This window comes from Myotis yumanensis, unplaced genomic scaffold (assembly GCF_028538775.1).
Source record: "Myotis yumanensis isolate MYYU_CA2020_CCGP unplaced genomic scaffold, mMyoYum1.0.hap1 SCAF_4, whole genome shotgun sequence".
Classification (NCBI taxonomy): Eukaryota; Metazoa; Chordata; class Mammalia; order Chiroptera; family Vespertilionidae; genus Myotis; species Myotis yumanensis.
Genome location: NW_027223755.1, coordinates 90,268,765 through 90,289,341, shown reverse-complemented (window position 1 = coordinate 90,289,341; position 20,577 = coordinate 90,268,765). Strand labels below are relative to the sequence as shown.

Sequence of the window (20,577 nt, the reverse complement as noted above, 5' to 3'; positions counted from 1 at the left end):
CCTCTCTGTAAAAAATCAATAAAATATATTTAAAAAAAAAAAAAAAGAGCAGGTTAGAAGACAAGCTCAGCCTTTTCATAAAGGTCGAACCTCAAACATGGTACCAGACCCAATACAGTCATAAACACCGTCATGGTTTTGTAAATAGGCATGGGGTTTTGACCTTAGTCAAACTGGCAACCAAACAGGCTCCAGCCCCAGGTTTGGAGAGGGAGGGATAACAAACACAAGTTGCAGCTTTAACACTTTAACTCAGTTCCCCTCTGAATATGAACTGAATATGGCTGTTGGTTAGTGAAAAAAGTTTTATTTCCTTGTACAAAACATTTCAAGTCAAACTAGTCAGTCACATTTGAGCGGGTCGTGCCCACATAAGAAACGTGGATAGAAGAGGTACTTTAAATGGTACTCGGTTTGGGCTAAGCAGTAAGCAAGCTCCTGGTCACACTTGCACAAGAGTTCTTGACATTCATCCTCTGTCGGTCCTGGAAGAAATGGGGAAACTGAGGTTAGAGCAGGAGCTTGCAGAGACTTGAGGATAAACAGGAGGGAAACTGGTAACACTGTTGGCAGTAAGGGTCATAAATTGCATGTGAGTGACACCTGACAATTCATATTGATCTCCAGCCTCAGGGCAACTCCAAGAGGGAGGTGATACTGGCCCCATCTTGCTGAAAAGGAAATTGAAGTTGTCAGAGAAGTGTTTTGAGGTGCTGCATCCAAAGTCCGTTTGACCTTCTAGCTTCTCTTTCGTATCAATATTACATAATTTCATTTGAGGATCCATTGAGAATAGCAGTAGGGAACCATCCAGGCCTTTTTTGGGGAGCAATGCCTGCTCTCCTGTTTCCTAGCTGTGTGATCTTGCCTAAATGAGTCAAGTACTCATTTAAAATTGGGCATTATCCACTTGGCAGGATTACTGGGAAGCCTGGGTGAGGAAGCCTGCCCAGGAGAGACTTGGCACTGAACCTGCACTCAATCAACGTTGCATGTAGTAGATATGTGCCTATAGACACATCCCTTCACCCTCCCTAGGCTGTTTCCTCAAGTGCAACACGGGGATACTAATAGCACCTACTCCTAAGGGCTGTTGGAAGAATGGGAAGAGACCAAATCAGTAAAATGCAGGGGATACGGGAGGCACTAGTAAGCTGAAGCTGACCTGCTAAAGTTGCCAGCTAATCTGACCATTCAATATAAAAGAATATCCCCACCCTGCATCCCTGCTTTTTTATTGAGGAAAAATTCCCATATCAAAATTTACCATTTGAAAGTGCACAAATCAGTGGGGCTTAGTGCATTCATAATATTGGGCAACCATCACCTCTATCTAGATCCAAAACATTTCTATCACCCCAAAGAGATCTTGTACACATTAAGATGTTGTTCCCCGATGCCCCTCTCCTGAGTCTTCGACCATTAATCAGCCTTCTGTCCCTATAGATGTGCCTATTCTGGATATTCTATACACTTGGAATCATATAGCACGTGACCGTTTGTGTCTGTCTTCTTGCACTTAGCTCCTTGCATCACATTTTCAAGGTTCATCCATGTTGTAGCAGGTAAGGACTTCACCTGCTTTATTTTCTGACACAGCAGTTATAAAAGCACTTGGCACAGAGACAATTTCCCATTCTCCTCCTTTGAGACTTCTCTGTCTCTTTTATTTGTTATGTTTTTATTAATTTCAGAGAGAGAGAGAAACATCAATGATGAAAGAGAATCATTAATTGGCCTTTTCCTGCACACCCATTACCGGGGATCGAGCCTGAAACACCGGCATATGCCCTGACCGGGAACAAACCATGACCTCCTGATTCATGGGTCAACGTTCAACCACTGAGCCACACCAGCTGGGCTACACTTCTCTGTCTTACCTAAAACCTAACATAGGGGCTGGCACAGAGTAGATTCTCAATATTTGTTGAGAGAATATGGAAAAGCCATACATCATTTCTGATTCTCACACAAACACTGCATCTAATTTTTACTATTTCCATTTTATGGATGTGTAAAGTGAGGCTCAGTGGAATTCAGTAACTTGTCCAAGGACACAGAGCTAGGAAGGGGTGGACCAGGACACCAGCCCAGGATCTCCTGATCCCGTGCCGGAAGCAGGTCCATCCTTGTTGCTTGACACAGTCGCTGCAGGGAAGAAACATCTGCACAGCATATGTTTCAAGGGACCTGGCATACTGTTCTTAATATGTTTGCTCCCCTTCTTAGCGCCATGTGTTCTAACCAGGGCCACCTCCCCGAGAAAGGTTGTTTCCCCAGGTGGGGATATTTCCCTGGAGTTAGGAATTAACAGGACTAAGGAAGGGAATGAATCAGTAAAACCCCCTAGTGTTACAAAATACCATGTACTACTTATGAAGAACTTGGACTAAGACTGTTGGCAGTAAATTTGGGACTTGTTGGGTCCACATCCCCAGGAGTCTGCCCACCAGGGAAAGCACCAAAGCCTATACCCCTGGAGACCCACCGATACAGGGCAGTCCCAGGGAAGGCAAGCAGCGGGGCTGGGAGGACATAACCTTTACTGGGTAGGATAATCTTCTTCAGTCACTTCCTTGTAGCTTATCAGTAGAGCAGTAGAATAGTGACCTTGGAATAGCCCTTATAATGGAACACAGAGATTAACCTAGACAAGATTATAATCAACAGAACTAGATAGAGACAGGATTTTTGGCAAAGGTCAGATAAGAAACTATGGACATGAAACCAGGAACTGTAGAAGGCCAAGGGAGGACCCAAAACATACCATTATGTCATGCTTATAAATACAGTTATAACAGGACAATAAAGGAGAGAATAAAGAGAGAACCTGGCTATGCTGATCAACTGAACGCTGTCTCCGTGTCATTCCTTCTTCGCCGACTCCATCCACACCTTTGGGAACCCCTGGACCTGCTGGGGCTGGACCCCAACAATCCAGCACCTGTACCTCCCTTCTGTTCCCACCCTCACCTCTGAGCAAGAAAGATTCTTTCAAAAGCAAGACTTGGTCTCACTACTCCATAGCCTCAGGAACCTAACAGCAATCATGTTATTCCAGAATAATAAAAATTTAAAAGGAAAAATAGCTCCCATGGGTTAAGTTTAAAATAAAGGCCTACCAGTAAATATTATTATATGCTTAACATTTTAAAAATATATTTAAGTCAGGCCCATAAATGGAAAATGGGCCACACCTGTAATTAAATAAACAACTATGTTCAGAATATCTCCAAACAGAATAAGAGAATATTTTTAGTCAAAAAATGTATAATAGGTATTTTGGTTCTCTTCATTTGGTTCAGGGAGGGCAGGACTGTAAACAGGCACAGACTCCCATCGACAAATATTTTACAAATTCCATTTTAACATGGTTAGGGGCAAGTCGAAGGGAAGAAGGGGAAGATCTTTAAGATTTCCAACTCAACGCCCATTTCACCTCCTCCCCGCCCACACCGGAAGGGGCAGTTTGGGGACAGGGAATGTGCCCAGGAGCAGGCACATCACCACCACGTCAGGCAAGTCACTGCTTTCCCTGTGCTTCAGTGTCTCCGACTCTATATGAGAGGGCTGGGCGAGAGGATGTCTGGGGCACTTCCAGTCCTAAACACTACTATTATTTCTCAATATTAAGTCAGCCTTGTTCTTATGCCAGCTCCTAAGTCATAGTGAGGAGATATGGCTGAGGATCTGTGCCTATCTAAGACCGTCCTTCTCGTAACTCTTAGTTGCCTCCTTTCCTCCGGAACAGACGGCGCTGCAGGAGCTAGGGTTCCAGTGGAAAGTCACACCAGAACCTCAGTTCTCTCTAGTGGGAGGTAGTGGGTCAGAGAGAGGTTCAGATCAGGATGAGAGAGGGAGGAGAGGAGACGGGAGGGAGTAGTAACCTCTGTCCAACCTGTTTACCACATTATAAACCCTTTTTTCATCTTTGCAACACCCATCTTCCAGGTAAGGCAACTGAGGACCGGAGAGGTCATCCTTCTAGGGCCAAGAGATTTTCAACAAGGGAAAGAAGAGTTTCTTCCACAAACAGTACTGGGACAACTGGATAGTCCATGCAAAACAATGAAGTTAGACTCTATCACACACCATCTACAAAAATTAGCTCAAAGTGGATCAATGACCGAAATGCAAGATTCAAATGATAAAACTATTAGAAGGAAACAGGGACATAAGTCTTCATGGCCTTGGATCTAGCAATGGATTCATAGATAGGACACCAAAGACATGATCAAGAAAAGACAAAATAGCCCTGGCAGGGTTGTCCAGTGGTTAGAACGTCGGTCCACAGAACGAAGGGTCTGGGTTCCATTCCTGGTCAGTGACATGTACCTTGGTTGCAGGTTTAATCCTGCATGTGGATTAAACCCTTTCACTCTCTTTAAAAATCAACAGGGAAAATATCAGATGAGGACTTAAAAAGAAAGACAAAACAGAAAAATTGGGCTTTATCAAAATTACATTTTTTTTAATCCTCACCTCAGGATATTTTTCCCATTGATTTTTAGAGAGAATGAAAGGGAGGGAGGGAGTGCCCCAGCCGGTTTGGCTCGGTGGATAGAGCGTCAGCCTGCGGACTGAAGGGTCCCAGGTTCGATTCCGGTCAAGGGCATGTACCTTGGTTGCGGGCACATCCCCAGTGGAGGGCGTGCAGGAGGCAGCTGATCAATGTTTCTCTCTCATCGATGTTTCTAACTCTCTATCTCTCTCCCTTCCTCTCTGTAAAAAATCAATAAAATATATTTTTTTAAAAAAAGAAAGAGCCGAAACCGGTTTGGCTCAGTGGATAGAGCGTCGGTCTGCGGACTGAAGGGTCCCGGGTTCGATTCCAGTCAAGGGCATGTACCTGGGTTGTGGGCACATCCCCAGTGGGAGGTGTGCAGGAGGCAGCTGATCGATGTTTCTCTCTCATCGATGTTTCTGACTCTCTATCTCTCTCCCTTCCTCTCTGTAAAAAAATCAATAAAATATATTAAAAAAAAAAAAGAAAGAAAGAAAGAAAGGGAGGGAGGGAGGAGAAGGAGAGAGAGAGAGAGAGAGAGAGAGAAACATCCATGTGAGACTCATCCACTGGTTGACTCCTGCCCATGCCCTTGACTGGGGTGGGGGACGGGGGACAGGTGCAAATCCGCAACCCAGGTATGTGCCCTTGACTGGGAATCAAACCCAAGACCCTTCAGTCTGAGAGCCAATGCTCTAACCACTGAGAAAACCAGCCAGGGCCAAAATTACAACTTTTTAAAAAATATATATTTTTTATTAATGTCAGAGAGGAAAGGAGAGGGAAGGAGAGATAGAAACATCAATGATTAGAGAGAATCATTGATTGGCTGCCTCCTGCACACCCCCCACTGGGGACTGAGCCTGCAACCCAGGCATGTGCCCTTGACTGGAATCGAACCAGGAACCCTTTAGTCTGCAGGCCAACACTTTATCCACTGAGCCAAACCAGCTAGGGCCAAAATTACAAATGTTTTTGAACTAAAACATTACCAAGAAAATGAGCCCTAGCTGGTTTTGCTCACTGGCTAGAGCATCAGCCTAAGGATTGAAGGGTTCTGGGTTCAATTCCGACCAAGGGCACATACCTGGGTTGCTAGCTCAATCCCCAGTAGGGGACTGCAGGAGGCAGCCAATGAATGATTCTCATCGTTGGTGTTTCAATCTCTCTCTCCCTCTCTCTTCCTCTCTGAAGTCAATAAAATACATATTTTAAAAATATGAAAAGAGCCCTGGCCAGTGTGGTTCAGTGGTCGAGCATCAACCCATGAATCAAGAAGTCACTGGTTCGGCCCTAACAGGTTTGGCTCAGTGGCTAGAGCGTCGGCCTGTGGACTGAAGGGTCCCAGGTTCGATTCCGCTCAGGGGCATGTGCCTTGGTTTCAGGCACATCCCCACTGGGAGGTGTGCAGGAGGCAGCTGATCGATGTTTCTCTCTCATCGATGTTTCTGACTCTCTGTCCCTCTCCCTTCCTCTTTGTAAAAAAATCAATAAAATATATTAAAAAAAAAAAAAAAAAAGAAGAAGAAGTCACTGGTTTGATTCCCAGTCACGGCACCTGCCCAGATTTCAGGCTCGATCCCCAGTAGGGGGTGTGTGGAAGGCAGCTGATCGATGAGGTTTCTCGCTCATCCATGTTTCTCTCTCCCTCTCCCTTCCTCTCTCTCTAAAAATCAATAAAAACATCAACAAAAAACATTTTCAAGAAAATGGAAACAGCCCTGGCAGGTGTGACTCAGTGATTAGAAGTCCAGGGTTCGATTCCCAGTCAAGGGCACATAGCTGGGTTGCAGGTTCCTCCCCGCCCCAGGTTGGGGGGATGGCAACCAATGAGTGTGTCTTTCTCACATTCTCATTCTCTCTCTCTCTCTCTCTCTCTCTCTCCTGTCTCTGTCTCTGTTTCTCCCCTTCCCTTGCCTCCCTCCCTTCCACTCTCTCTCTCTCTCTGAAAAGCAATGGGAAAAATATCCTTGGCTGATAATTAACAAGAAAAAGAAAAAGATAGAAAATGAAAAGATAACCTATAGAATGGGAGAAAAATATTTGTAAATCACATATCTGATAGGGGTGCAGTGCCCAGAATATATTAAAAACTCTTATAACTCAACAACAAAAAGACAAATAACCCAATTAAAAATTAGCAAAAGACCTGAATAGTCATTTCTCCAAAGATATAAAAATGGCCAACAAGCACATGAGAAGATGCTCCACATCATTAGGGAAAAGCTAATAAAAACCACAATGAGATATACTAACCACCCACTTGTAAGTACCATCTCCAAGAAAGTAATCTGTCCATCCGTCCTCCCCACCCACATTTTTAAATTTTGTTTCATTACATGTCAAAGTAATTTGCATAGATCCCATCAGTCTGTATATTCCTTTTCTTTTTAACTTTTAATTCACAAATAATTCATGAAGGTAATCTTTTAAAAAAAAATGGAAACATGACAGAGAACATAAAATTGCCTCCTACCATCACTCCCCTCAACCTGGTTCTGTCCCTAGAAATGACCACAGCCATCCTCAGTTTGGGGTGTGTCTTGACATTTTTCTGAGCTTTGCAAGCGTCCACATGTAGTTGTGGAAAGTAGTATGGTGCTATTTGCAAGTTTTTCTTTTTAACACAATGAACATATCATTCTGCAGTTTGCTTTTTCACTCAACATCTTTCCATGTCAGCATATGGTTCTACCTTATCCCTTCTCCAGGCTGCAGTCTTCCACAGTGAGGATACATCATGGGTTTATATACCCAGGCCCCATCTGATGGACAGTGTGGTAGTTTATTTCTGGTGTCATTTCTCTCTTTTTCCATTTTTGTCCAGACAGAAAAGAAATGGGTTTCTTTGGCCCTTGCTGGTTTGGCTCAGTGGATAGAGCATTGGCCTGTAGACTGAAGGGTCCTGGGTTCGATTCTGGTCAAGGGCACATGCCTGGGTTGTGGGCTCGGTCCCCAGTAGGGGGCGTGCAAGAGGCAGCCAATCAATGATTCTCTCTCATCATTGATGTTTCTCTCTCTCTCTCCCTCTCCTTTCCTCTCTGAAATCAATAAAACTATATATTTTTTTAAATGTTTTTAAAAAGAAAGAAATGTTGTTGTTTTTTTGTTTATTTGTTTAAGTGTTCAGTATTAGAGATCATTTATATTAGATCAGTCCAAAGGGTGGTCTATGAGGAGCTGGAAGCAGTGGTAAGTTATTACAAGCAGATGCCCCAGGAACTCTGGGATGGTTGTTGTGGGTGTTACTGGGAACTTACCACATTCAATGCGCTGATTGTTGCATGTCCAAGGGTAGGACTGCAGCTTGGGTATGCAGCCAGCCTCCTCACTGGCATGCAGGTAGCAGCAATCATGACGGTGACAGCACCTGTGGATGGCAAACAGGCAGACCAGCAGGTGAGTGAAGGCTGCTCTCCTGGCCATCTTTCCATGCCAGGACTATGGGTGAGCATCTTCTGGTCCAAACTTTGTTCCTGAGAATCCTATCTTGGGAAATACTTCTACTGACCTCAGTGTGTCCTGCCCTGCCTCCATCGCCAGCCATGCTTGAGCCCGGCCCCTGCCTGCCTCACTCCCGTGGTCTCTGAGCTCCAGCGGAACCACTCTCCTCTTTGTTGCTAGAATGAGCCTGCCTCCCGCCTTTGCCCTCTGCCTAGGACAACTGCATGCCCACTCTTCCTCCTTTAGGTCTCAGTCTAAGTGCCAGCTCCCATCCCCAGAATGTCATCAGGCCCCCTGCTTCCCAGGCTATGAGTGTCTCCTTGTTAGACCCTCTCATAAAACCAGGTTCCCTCCCTCCAGGGCAGGTTTATAATGAGACCCTCATTAGCAAGAAGGTTAACACCTGTCCTCCTCACTGACCAGCGCTCTAAGACAGTGGTTCTCAACCTTGGCTGCACAGCAGAATCACCTGGGAATCCTTTTAAAATCCTGATTTCTGGGCCTCATCCTCCGGAAATTCTGTTTCTTTGTTATGGGGTGGGGCCACAACATTAGCCTCAATTTCCTCATTTCTGAAGTGGGATTGTTGTGAGGACTCAAAGGGGTTCTCAAAACAGTTTCTGGTGCACTTTAAGTCTAATCAGTTTTGTGTTTTGTTTTGCGGTTTGTTTTTTTTCAGCCAAAGAAATCATCCCATAGCCCAGCGGTTCTCAACCTGTGGGTCGCGACCCCTTTGGGGGTCGAATGACCCTTTCACAGGGGTCGCCTAAGACCATTGGAAAACACATATATAATTACATATTGTCTTTGTGATTTATCACTATGCTTTAATTATGTTCAATTTGTAACAGTGAAATTGGGGGTCACCACAACATGAGGAACTGTATTAAAGGGTTGCGGCATTAGGAAGGTTGAGAACCACTGCATAGCCAGAGCGAGGGGGCAGCTGGCAATGTTACCCAGGAGGACCTCTGCCTGCAAGGTAGTAAAACGTGCTATTTCCTCATAGGCCTTAACTACCCCCAGAAGGTAGGAGACCTTCTAGCCTGGCCCACGCATAAACTCACCGGTCCATGGCATCCAGGGGCTTGCCTCGGCCACCCAGGCCACAATAGCAGCCGTATCTAATATAGGCCAGGGGGCTGCGGGGGCCAACACAGTGCACGGTCCCTGCCAGTTCTATGAGCCCACGTCGGTGCACATGTGACTTCAAGGAGCCTGGGGGAAAACAAAGGTTAGAGGCTGCCGGTCAGGTCTTCCCTGGCCCTGGGAAAGGTCACTGGCCTGAAAAGAGCCTGGATGACTGCCTGGGTTTGAATCCTGCTCCTCCTAGTCCCTGGCTGGGTGACCTTGAACAACTTACTCAAACTCTCTGTGCCTTGCTTTCTTCGTCTGCAAAATTAGGGGGGTAAGTGCACCTCTCTTCATAGAATGAAATGAGATCATGTATGTAAAGCAGCTGGCACACAGCAAGCTCTAGCTATTATCACCAGTATCTTCAAGGCAGCCATGAAAGAGAAAACAAGACACAGAGCCACAGCATCTGAAAGATCTCACCGCTGGGCCCTCTTCCTGGAATGCCCTGATTCCCAATCTCCTGCCCTTGTCAATGTCCGACACCGTCAGAGTCCAAGTTGTGCATCAAATGTCTGTCCCAAGGCCCTAACGGGTTTGGCTCAGTGGATAGAGCATCGGCCTGCGGACTGAAGGGCCCGAGGTTCGATTCCGGTCAAGGGCATGTGCCTGGGTTGTGGGCACATCCCCAGTAGGGGGTGTGCAGGAGGCAGCTGATCGATGTTTCTAACTCTCTATTCCTATCCCTTCTTCTTTATAAAAAATCAATAAAATATATTTTTTAAAATGTCTGTCCCATTGCCGGTGATGAGCACTGGACATCAGAGATGAGCTAAACAGGGTCCCTGCCACCAATGAGGGCTCCTCTGTGCAGGCTTCCCCGTCCCTGGTTCTCTCCACCACCACCACCACCACTTCCTTCTAGACCAGCGGTTCTCAACCTGTGGGTCACGACCCCTTTGGAGGTCAAACGACCCTTTCACAGGGGTCGCCTAAGACCATCAGAAAAAATATAATTACATATGTATTGTTTACAGTAGCAAAATTACAGTTATGAAGTAGCAACGAAAATAATTTTATGGTTGGGGGTCACCACAACATGAGAAACTGTATTAAAGGGTCGCGGCATTAGGAAGGTTGAGAACCACTGATCTAGACTCTGGTTCAGGGCCCTTTCCATCTCCTCTTACTTTCACTGCCTAGCCACAGCTTCCTCCCACACAGGGAGGCCCTGTGGCCCGAGCCCAGTTATGGCTCTGACACAGAGCAGTGCACAGTAGGTGCAATGGGAACCCCTGCCTTTCACAGCCACACAGCCAACAAGAACCTGGCTGATTGGGGGCTCTGACCCAGGCTTCTGCCTCCCAATCCAGTGCTCAGTCCTCCTTGCCCAGTAACAGCAGGGGAAGGAGGCCTGCCAGGGTGACAGAGCTGAGGGGCACCAAGGAGGGGGCCACTGCTCAGGGTCAGGCATCTCCAAACTCTCTGTAATGTGGGCATCAGAGAACACACTCCCTGTGAGTGTGTGCCTGTGCACCCCTTAGACCAGCCGTGGGCAAACTACGGCCAGCGGGCCGGATCCGGCCGGTTTGAAAGGAATAAAACTAAAAAAAAAAAAAAAGACCGTACCCTTTTATGTAATGATGTTTACTTTGAATTTATATTAGTTCACACAAACACTCCATCCATGCTTTTGTTCCGGCCCTCCGGTCCAGTTTAAGAACCCATTGTGGCCCTCGAGTCAAAAAGTTTGCCCACTCCTGCCTTAGACTAAGACTAAGAGAGACAAAAGGACCCATCCCGGGTCACAGGGCTGGTGAGTCTCAGAGCAGACGCCCAGGCCCAGACCTGCCTGATTTCTGGGAGTCTGCTCTCCACGGCTCTGGGACTGCCGAGCCAGAGATTTACGCATTACATCTAGCCATCGTGTCTCTGTTCTAGAACAAGTTGTTACTACACTGACTCTTTCTAAGAGTACAGGCCAGAATTACATCCAGCTCGCTCTCTTGGGATTTGCCAAGTGCTGCCCACACCTCTGCCTGAAACCACCCTTCAGAGAAAGAAGGCTCAGGGGCCTCACTGCAGCCCAGAGACCCTGCGGGAGCCTGCCTCTCCCTCCTCTCCAGTGTCCTCTCTGAATGCCCACCACAGAGATCCTGCTCATCATTTCCTGTTCCTCCAGTTACATTCCCCATCACATATATCCTGTGCTGCAAATGCCCTCACCCCATCCTCACCCAGCTCACCTGTCACCTCCTAGAGTCTGCCTCACCCTCAGGTCGACCACAGGAGCTGTCACACTGTGCTGCTATCTGCTTCCGGAGTGACTCTCTAGCCTGGGAGCTCTTGAAGGGCAGATCTCTGCCACGGGTTTAGCACAGGTCGACCCACCAAGTAAATGCTCCAGATGCCCTGGCACACAGCTGGCTTCCATAAAAGGTCCCCTGACCTCTGGCTCCACCAAGTCCCAGTCTAAGCATATATGACAGGGCCACAGTCTTAATCCTATACCCCACAGCTGTCCCCAGAAGTCCCCCTCCCTGACCTAACCACACTCCGGCATCTCAGCGTCCTGGGGACAGCCCTATGGAGAACCCAAGCATGGGGCAGAGGCCCAGCACTGGGTTTGGAACCAAGGAAAACACTCCCTCTTAGGTGAGGCAGGTCACTCTGCGGTCTGTTTGCTCTGTCTGCCCACAGCAGCCTTGCTAGGAGTGCCAAGGCTGTCTGGGCTTCCTATATTCCTATGGGCCTGAGGGTGTGTGTGTGTGTGTGTGTGTGTGTGTGTTCTCCTTGGGGTATCTTTGCTTGTGTCTGTGTGTGAGTCTGTCCATGAGCCCTACACCTAAGTGCCCAGGTGAGGCTGGGGGTGTGTATGTATATGATGGGGTGTCTGTATATCTCCCTGTGAGTGTGTGCCTGTGCACCCCAGAAATGGGCAGTCACTGAGGGGACCGCTCCGAGTGTGGTGCCTAGGGAGGGGTAAGAAGGCAACCACATGTTCTTCCCCCACCCCAGATAGGGCAGACCCTTCTTCCCCTGCTCCTCCAGCCTCTGGTGTCCCCGTGATAGTCCCACTTCGAGACCCTGGGAAGGGCTGGCCTAGTTTTGGGTCCCTGGGAGGAGTGGAGGAGTGGAAGCTCTTGGGGAGGTCTGGGGACAAGGCTCTTAGAAACCTGATAAGAAATGTGTCAGTGAGCCAGAGAAAGGAGGGATTGGGGCAGTAGGGCTCCGGGGACCTTGGAAAGGGCTGGTAAGTTGGAGTTCTTGCAGAGGGGTGGGAGCAGGGCTGGGGCGGAGGGAGGGCTAAAGAAGTCCCAGGAACTCCTTGGTCCTCCAGGGGCGCACTCCTCACTCACCTGCGCAGGGCAGGAGTCCGGGTACCAGGAGCAGCAGAAGCGGCAGCATTACTGGCTGGCACAGGGGCAGCTGACCCACAGGAAGGCGGCAGGTGTGGGACGATCTGGCTGACCAGTGTATATAGTCACCAAACTGGGGCCCAAACCCCCTCCCCCACGCCCCGCCCAGCCCCGCCCCTGCCCTCACCTTACCGCAGGGCCAGAAGGAGCCCGGCAAGGGCAAGCCCCTGGGGCGGCAAGAGAAGTGCTTCCAGGACCTCTGCATCTTGGTCATGGAATGGGCGCTGGAGGCCAAAAGAGAGAATCGGGGCCAGGAAGTCTCCAATTAGGGTCTGGGGAGAATTAGGGAGGAAAGGAGTTTAGCACAGGTCGACCCACCAAGTAAATGCTCAAAAAGGGAGCTCTATTCATATTATGATTACCTGCAGCCCCCTTCCAGCACTCACCTGGGCATCGAAAAGAAGAGTTGGAGGAGGGGGAGAGTCAAATTATTTTAAACACTTTAAATGTAGGAAACTTGGCGCTCCAGATACCTCCAGAAATCAGCTCTCTGCACCGCGCCCCCCTCCCTCCCCTGCCTCCCCACCACCCTTGGGAAACTGAAGGGGTCAAAGATTTGCCCTAAGTGGGTTCTGGTGAAAGAGCTGAACGGGTGTAGGAGGGGAGCTGGCCTCACACCCCATGCCCTTTCTGCCTCAGGCTTCTCATCTGGTCGAGGGTAGCAAAGCCACAGTGAGGCAGTGAAGACAGACACCGTAGGTGCTCAGCATTGAAAGGAATTGACAATTGTGGCACACATCTGTTCCCCTTTGTCCCTACCCAGTGTCATCAATTTCTGGCGATTTCTAGTCATAACTGATAGATCCTCCCTTCCCCCAACTGGTGGGCGAAGTATGATGTAACCTGCAGCCCAGACATACCTGAGTGACTAACCAGGTACCTTATATGGACTATACATTGGACCACCAATCCACACCTGCCAAATACCCTCAGCCCTTGTCCTATATGGACAATGCAGTAAGCCACCAATCAGTGTGCACCGAGTACACTAAGCCCCCCACCCCTTCCCATTCCGCCCCTCAAAAGGCGTGCCCACCCCTGCACGTGCTGCTGTCCTCCCCTTACGAGACAGCCCGGCAGGTCCTTCCCCTCTAATAAAGCCTGTAGTCTTGGTTTTCGGCCTCTGTCTGATCTTTCAATAACTACTTCTGAGAGTGGAACTCCTAGACTCCTCCCATCTCCACAGCCACGCTCTAGTAAACATAATGGCAACTAATAATGGTCCTGTTCAGACAGGCCAATGAATGGAACAGGAAAACTGAGACAGCTGAACAAAGAGGCACAGTAATTTATAGCAGATACAGAAGGTCACCTCCCTAGAGATAACAACATCCTAGACTCTAGGCTCATTTGTATTTCAGCTCCAGTCCCAGAAAAGCAGCAAAACCAGGTGGGTGACACCAGGACCAGCGCCAGTGACTAAGGGCACCCTGACATTGACAAATCAGTGAAGACCATGACCCTGAAGGAGCACACCAGACGAATATTCTGCTGAAACCCTCTAAAATTCCTGCTTGCGAGAGAGATAAAATCATCAAGACAAAGGAGCCCTCACGCTCCCTCCCAGGACCATGCCCACCTCTTCCCACAACTTCTTTCCCCACAGGCGTGCCTCTAAGGGACGTCTCCAGGCTTGCAATCAGGGCAGCAAATATATCAGCAGTTAGTCCCAGGCAAAACTCCTGAACCTGTCCCTAAGGCCCCCTTTACTCTGACTTTTTAATGAGCCAAAAGCAGACAAGCCTCGGCTCATTTCCTTGTTTCATGGTTCCCCAGATTGAATAAACGTCCTCTAAAATTCACCTGGACTCCTATTGTGAAGCTTTTCCTGCTCAAAGTCGGGAACCCACACACTACCGGCTGGCCCTAGGCAAAGCCCCAGCCAAAGCCGTTTCCAGTAACAATGTCTCACTCGCTATAATGTGGTAAGAATCCCCACAGTTTCAGAATTTTAGAGAGGGGGGTGGGAGGGGGAGAGAGAGAAATATTTATTGATGTGAGAGAGACACATCAAGTGGTTGCCTCCCACATGTGCCCTGTTTGGGATCAAGCCTGCAACCCAGGTATGTGCCTTTGACCTGGAATCGAACCCAAGAACCTTCGGTGCATGGGCCGATGCTCTTAAAACCGGCCAGGGCCAGACACATGATCTTAGCACAGCCTCAGACCCCTCTGGTGTCCCCATTTCACAGTAAAAAAATCGAGGCTCAGAGAAGTTAAGAACCAAGAATTGGCCGAAACCGGTTTGGCTCAGTGGATAGAGCGTCGGCCTGTGGACTGGGGGGTCCCGGGTTCGATTCCGGTCAGGGGCATGTACCTGGGTTGCGGGCACATCCCCAGTGGGAGATGTGCAGGAGGCAGCTGGTCGATGCTCCTCTCTCATCGATGTTTCTAACTCTCTCTCTCCCTTCCTCTCTGTAAAAAATCAATAAAATATATTTAAAAAAAAAAAAAAAGAACCAAGAATTGTGGGTGCCCAGATTCAAATTCGTTTCTACATGTGGCCAAATCTCCGTCTGCCTCCTTCTGAGGCAGGATAGTAAGAAGCTAGGAAAATTCCTGGGCAAATGAAATACGGAAACTGAGATGGCTAAATGACCAAGCAGCTTGCAACCATCTAGTAATCCTATCTTCTCTAAACCAAAGACACTTAAGAGTAAATAAATGGCTTACACTTCTCCCAAACCAGAGGCTAATTAGTTTAAATCACCCCACTAAGGGAGCTGGAGAGCAGAAATCCAATTAGTGCCATTTGTGCCAAGGACAGATGAAATTAAGGGAATAAATCTCATTTTGGCACATCAGCATAAAAATGATGAATATTCTATTGAGATCCTCTCCTACGACCTCCCCTCAACTCCCAGCCTTCAAAAATCCTCAAAATGAAGTCCCAGCAAGAGCTCTCCATCCTGGGGAGCACACCCAAGCCTTTTCCTTCCCGCTATCTCCCCCCACAGGCATGCATCTCCTAAACTCTAAGGGACCCCACGAAACTTGCAACCAGGGCAGCAATGGTCAGTGACAGCTTGTCCTGGGCTAACCCCCTGAACCTGTTCCTAAGACCCCCTGTTCTTAGTGTTATGGGTTGGCTCAACGAGATAGACCACCGACTCAGAATTTAAATTTGAAAGCCTTTTATTAAGCTGGCCAGCTGACCACAGCCCGTACCTTCCCCCTCTGGGAAGCCTCGAGGCATGTGGCAAAGAGCAAGTGTGCATTATGATTTTTATAGCAAAACAGTGTTACCTTAGAAGCTCACAGAAAGTTCATAAGCACAAAGGGGGGGGGGGGGGCGGTAAACAGAGTCACACCTGACTGGTCTAAGACAATCTAGCAATATTTCTTCTATGGTTCCTAACCCTGCAACCCCCCTCCATACGTCACTCCCTCCTCCCAGCACATACACAATCCTCATATCCTGGCAATACAATTCTTCCTCATACATCCCCCTCCCTCCGAGCACATTCAATTTCTCATGTCTTATTTCCTCCCCTTAGCACATTCTGTAACATTCTGTAACCCTTCCATGCCGCAGTCCCTCACCCTAGCACATTAGACTTACCAAAGAGCTAAAGCAACCCAGCCAGGGCTTCTTTCTTTCTTTCTTCCCTTCTTTCTTCTTTCTTCCCTTCTCTTCTCTTCTCTTCTCTTCTCTTCTCTTCTCTTCTCTTCTCTTCTCTTCTCTTCTCTTCTCTTCTCTTCTCTCTTCTCTTCTCTTCTTCTTTCTTTCTTTCTTTCTTTCTTTCTTTCTTTCTTTTTCTTTCTTCCTTTCTTTTTTTTAAATTTCTTTATTGATTAAGTTATTACATATGTGAACTCATCTCCACATTACCCCCGACCCCCCCCCCCCACTCATGCCCTTACCCCCCTGTGTCTGTATCCATTGCTTAGGCCTATATGTTTGCATATAAGTCCTTTGTGAAGTAGCAGTCATCTCAGTTAGAAACTATAGTTTAACTTTAACCCTGCTGTTTGGCTTCTGTACCTATTTGCTTTGTTTAACAATAGAAAGGTTATTTTGATTTTCTGAATTATATAAATCATCCCATTCAATTGAATGCCTTATTGATTGTAATGTGAATATCCCATTGATTGCGATCTTACTGGTTTTAGAAAGCAAATTCCTCTGTACCTGGGAACCAGGACAGCACAATTATCCCAAGACCTGAGGGTTCTAGATAATGTGTTCCTGTCAACCCAGGGGTCCCAGAAATGTGTTTCTGTCAACTCAGTGATCAGGAGACCCAAAACTATAATTAACATGCTTAATTCTGCTTCTGTAAACTGCTTTTTTTGCGAACCAGGTTCCTCATTCCAAACCCTGGGATGTAATCAATACCTTTGTGATTTTTGCCTATATAAATCTGGTGTTGCGGCCATCTTATCACTTCGAGATTTGGGAGAGCGAAATGCCCCCTCGAGTCCCGGACTGCAGTAAATGTGACTCTTTAATTCGACTTCTTGAGGCGTCCTTCTGTGATTCGTGGGGTACATTATAACATTTGCTTGATCTTTCCCCCTTACCCCCACCCTCTCCTACCTTCCCTCTGAGGTTTGACGGTCTGATCGATGCTTCTCTGTCACTGGATCTGTTTTTGTTCATCAGTTTATGTTGTTCATTATATTCCATAAATGAGTGAGATCATGTGATACTTATTTTTCTCATTGGCTTATTTCACTTAGCATAATGCTCTCCAGTTCCATCCATGCTGTTACAAATGGTAAGAACTCCTTCTTTTTTTACCACAGTGTAGTATTTCATTGTGTAGATGTACCACAGTTTTTTAATCCACTCTTCTACTCATTTCTTTCTTATAACATTTCTAGACAGCCAAAGCCACCCCACCTAGGCTCTCTCCTGTAGCTTCTTCTATCTTAGCAGTTTCCGTATTTCATTTGCCCTTCCTTGTATCACTGTCCCCGGTTTTAATAAATGTACCCTCAAAATCACCTGGACCAATATTGTGAAATCTTTCCTGCATGTAGTCAAGAACCCACACACTTACCAGCTGCCCCTAGGCCAGTCCCCTTCCCAAAACACTTCTATGAAAACCTAAGGCATCAGGCCATTCATCTGCCACTCTGTCATTCTCTCCACTGGAGTGAGCTCCTCAAGGCAAGGCGTGGTCTCTCCTCTTGAACCCCTAACACGGGCCGCCTGCACACAAGTGTTCAATGAGGGCTTGTCCACACAGATTATGGGTCTCAGACTCTCCAAAACATGGGGTAAAAAACATTGTCTTTCTTCTAAGGATCTCCTATGAGCAATGGGGGATAAAAATATCCCACATAAATATATGGAGAAAGACGTTTGCTTTCAAGGAATTTCCCAATCAATGTGCACAGAGGAAACCTCATTTACACTGGTAAGTCCATTATAATTAAAAAGTTAGGAAATCTGTTCTCAGTATTAGAACTTTTGCACCAAAAATCGACCACTTTAACTGGTTAGCCTCAATCTCTGCAAAACTCATTCATACAGAACAATTTGTTCCTAATTATGTTAGATAACTGGGGCATTGGGTCCATTACCAAACATATTAATGTCCTATACTCTCTCCTCAATGATCATATTAAAAATGTAAATTATAAGTCATGTCCAAAAGGGCCTCAGTTGAGTGTGCTGAGAGATGAGGGGTGTGAACGAAAAGAGCCACATGCTGACCTGACAAGCTCAGGGGAGGCCTGCATGGCGATCTTGCAAACTCAGACCTAAAGTAACCACAAAGGATGGTCTGAAATTAAACTTGAACTAAAAGCAGTTATGGTGGGCAGTTACGTCCTAGGCCAGTATCTTCACTGACAAGATCAACTTTGATCCTTACTGAGCCCATTTGCCTTTTTGCCTCTAAGATAACATACCCTTGAAATGTCTGGGTAACTGGTAACTTGCCTTTTTCTGGAGCCCCTGGGGCACAACCAAATGTACTGGGCTCCAGGACAGATACCACAAATTCCTTCATTATCATGTTAATTGATCCTGCACCCACCTAAATATATGTCCATCATTTTACTTTTTATCCAACCCCAGGGGTTTCCCTGCTTTGCTTTATCCCTCCTCCTTAATCTATCACCAATGAATTTCATGTAACCCACCTATGTCCCTCCTTTGATTGCAAATGTATAAATACAAATGTAACCCTGCCATTCTCCGGAGCATTATCTCAATTCGTTCAGGTTCTGCTTCCCTGTGTATGTCAACAGTTTGGCACAAATAAACTCACAAAAATTCTTTACAGGTTTCAATGGTTTTTATGTTGACAGGGGTTATGACAGAAGGTGAACAGAATCAAAAATCGGTTCACTGCCTAAGGGAGAGTTATGCATATGAATTAACTATGCTCTATTGTTGGTCTCAGTTTAGCCACATCTTCAGATTTCATTCTGGTCTACTGACTAAAGGTTGCTACAAAGGTTTGATGAGTAAAAGGATTTCTTCCTCTTTATGACAAAAGTGGGTATTCCTCTATGGCTAGAAGGTAAAATAACTACACTTACTGCCAGAAGCCGGTCCATCCTTGCTGCTTGACACAGTCGCTGCAGGGAAGAAACATCTGCACAGCATATGTTTCAAGGGACCTGGCATATATGGCATACTGTTCTTAATACGTTTGTTCCCCTTCTTGGCGCTATGTGTTTTAACCAAGGTCACCTCTCCGAGAAAGGTTGTTTCCCCAGGTAGGGATTTTTCCCTGAAGTTAGGGAGGGAATAAAACCCCTTAACTAAGTGCCAGGCGGGTAGTTAATCACTTTAACTACAAACAATCATGCTTAAGCTACGTAATCTTTACTCCCTGGAATGGAGATAAGAAACGCCCTAACCTTTGGGAATAGAAATTGATAGGATTAAAATCAACTGGTATAAATACAGATATAACAAGACAATAAAATACATAGAAGCTGGCTGGAGATCCTGGCCAGAACCTGGAAGGAGAACCTAGCTATGATGATCAACTGAACACTGCCTCCGTGTCATTCCTTCTTTGCCAACTCCATCCACACCTTTGGGAACCCCTGGACCTGCTGGGGCTGGACCCCAACAACTTACCAGGAAGCTTGTGAATCTGGGTGCTTTTTCTAGCTCATGAGACCACATACAACAGAACAGTGAATCCCAATATAGACCAGCACACCCTTTGACCTAGTAACCTGTTTCTAGAAATAGCTCTAAGAAAATAAAATATGCAAAAAAAAGAAAAGAAAATATTCAGACAATATGTATACACAAAGTTGATCCTTAACAAAGAGCAAAAACAACTGGGAAGCAACCTAAATATCCAACAATAAAAATACAGTTAAATTATGAGATTTTTCATATGCTAGAATATCCATCATTCTAATATAGTATTTTTGAATAATATTTAATGGCCATTTAAAAATACTCTAAAAAGTAGAAACTTACAGTATAATCCTACCTTTATAGTTACAGACCACACAACTGAATGAGAGCTGTATATAAGTATATCTATATGCACATACCCACTCCAATATATACATGGGCTCTCTGGAGGGGACAGGCGGGAGAGGGAGGAAGAAAGACAGGAAAAAATGAATGAAATGCATCAAAATGTAACATTGGTTATCTTCTAGTGGTGGAGTTGCATGATTTTTATCGTTGTCTCTTAATTTTCCAAATGTCTACTAAAACCTAAACTTTTGTGATTCCGATAAAAAAATTAAAATGAAAACAAAACTAGACTTTAATTAAATAAAGCTTGTCTATTGAAAAAAGTTATCTTGATATTATTCTAAAAACACAGAGACACAGACATAAGGATAACAATACTCATCAGTTTTTGGTTTCCCTTTTGTGGTTTTTAAAAGACTTTGTATTCCTGTGGTTACCAGGGGCTGCAGGGAGGAAGAAGAGGGTGTTGTTTAATGAGTATGGAGTAAGTATATATGCATTTTCCTTTTTCTCTTTTTTTTTTTTGCTTTTGTTAATTGTCACCTGAGGATATTTTTTTCCCCCACTGATTTTAGAGAGCTGGAAGAGAGGGAAGGAGAGAGAGAGAGAGAGAGAGAGAGAGAGAGAGAGAGATCAATGTGAGAGAGACACATTGATTGGTTGCCTCCAGCAACACCCTGACCCAGGGCCAGGGCAAAAACCTGCAACCCAGGTATGTGCCCATGACC

At 46.3% G+C, this 20,577-nt stretch overlaps 1 protein-coding gene across 1 annotated transcript; it reads right to left on the bottom strand.

The window, feature by feature from the left end:
* Nucleotides 1-342: 342 nt before the first annotated feature.
* Nucleotides 343-18,957, bottom strand: LOC139009469 (group 10 secretory phospholipase A2-like). The gene is made up of 6 exons (XM_070413758.1): nt 18,940-18,957; nt 12,574-12,713; nt 12,382-12,485; nt 9,016-9,166; nt 7,765-7,874; nt 343-485 (listed from the first exon to the last, which is right to left on the bottom strand). Exons 1-6 carry the CDS (start codon nt 18,955-18,957, stop codon nt 343-345), a joined length of 666 nt encoding a protein of 221 aa, XP_070269859.1.
* Between the last annotated feature and the right edge of the window lie 1,620 nt (nt 18,958-20,577).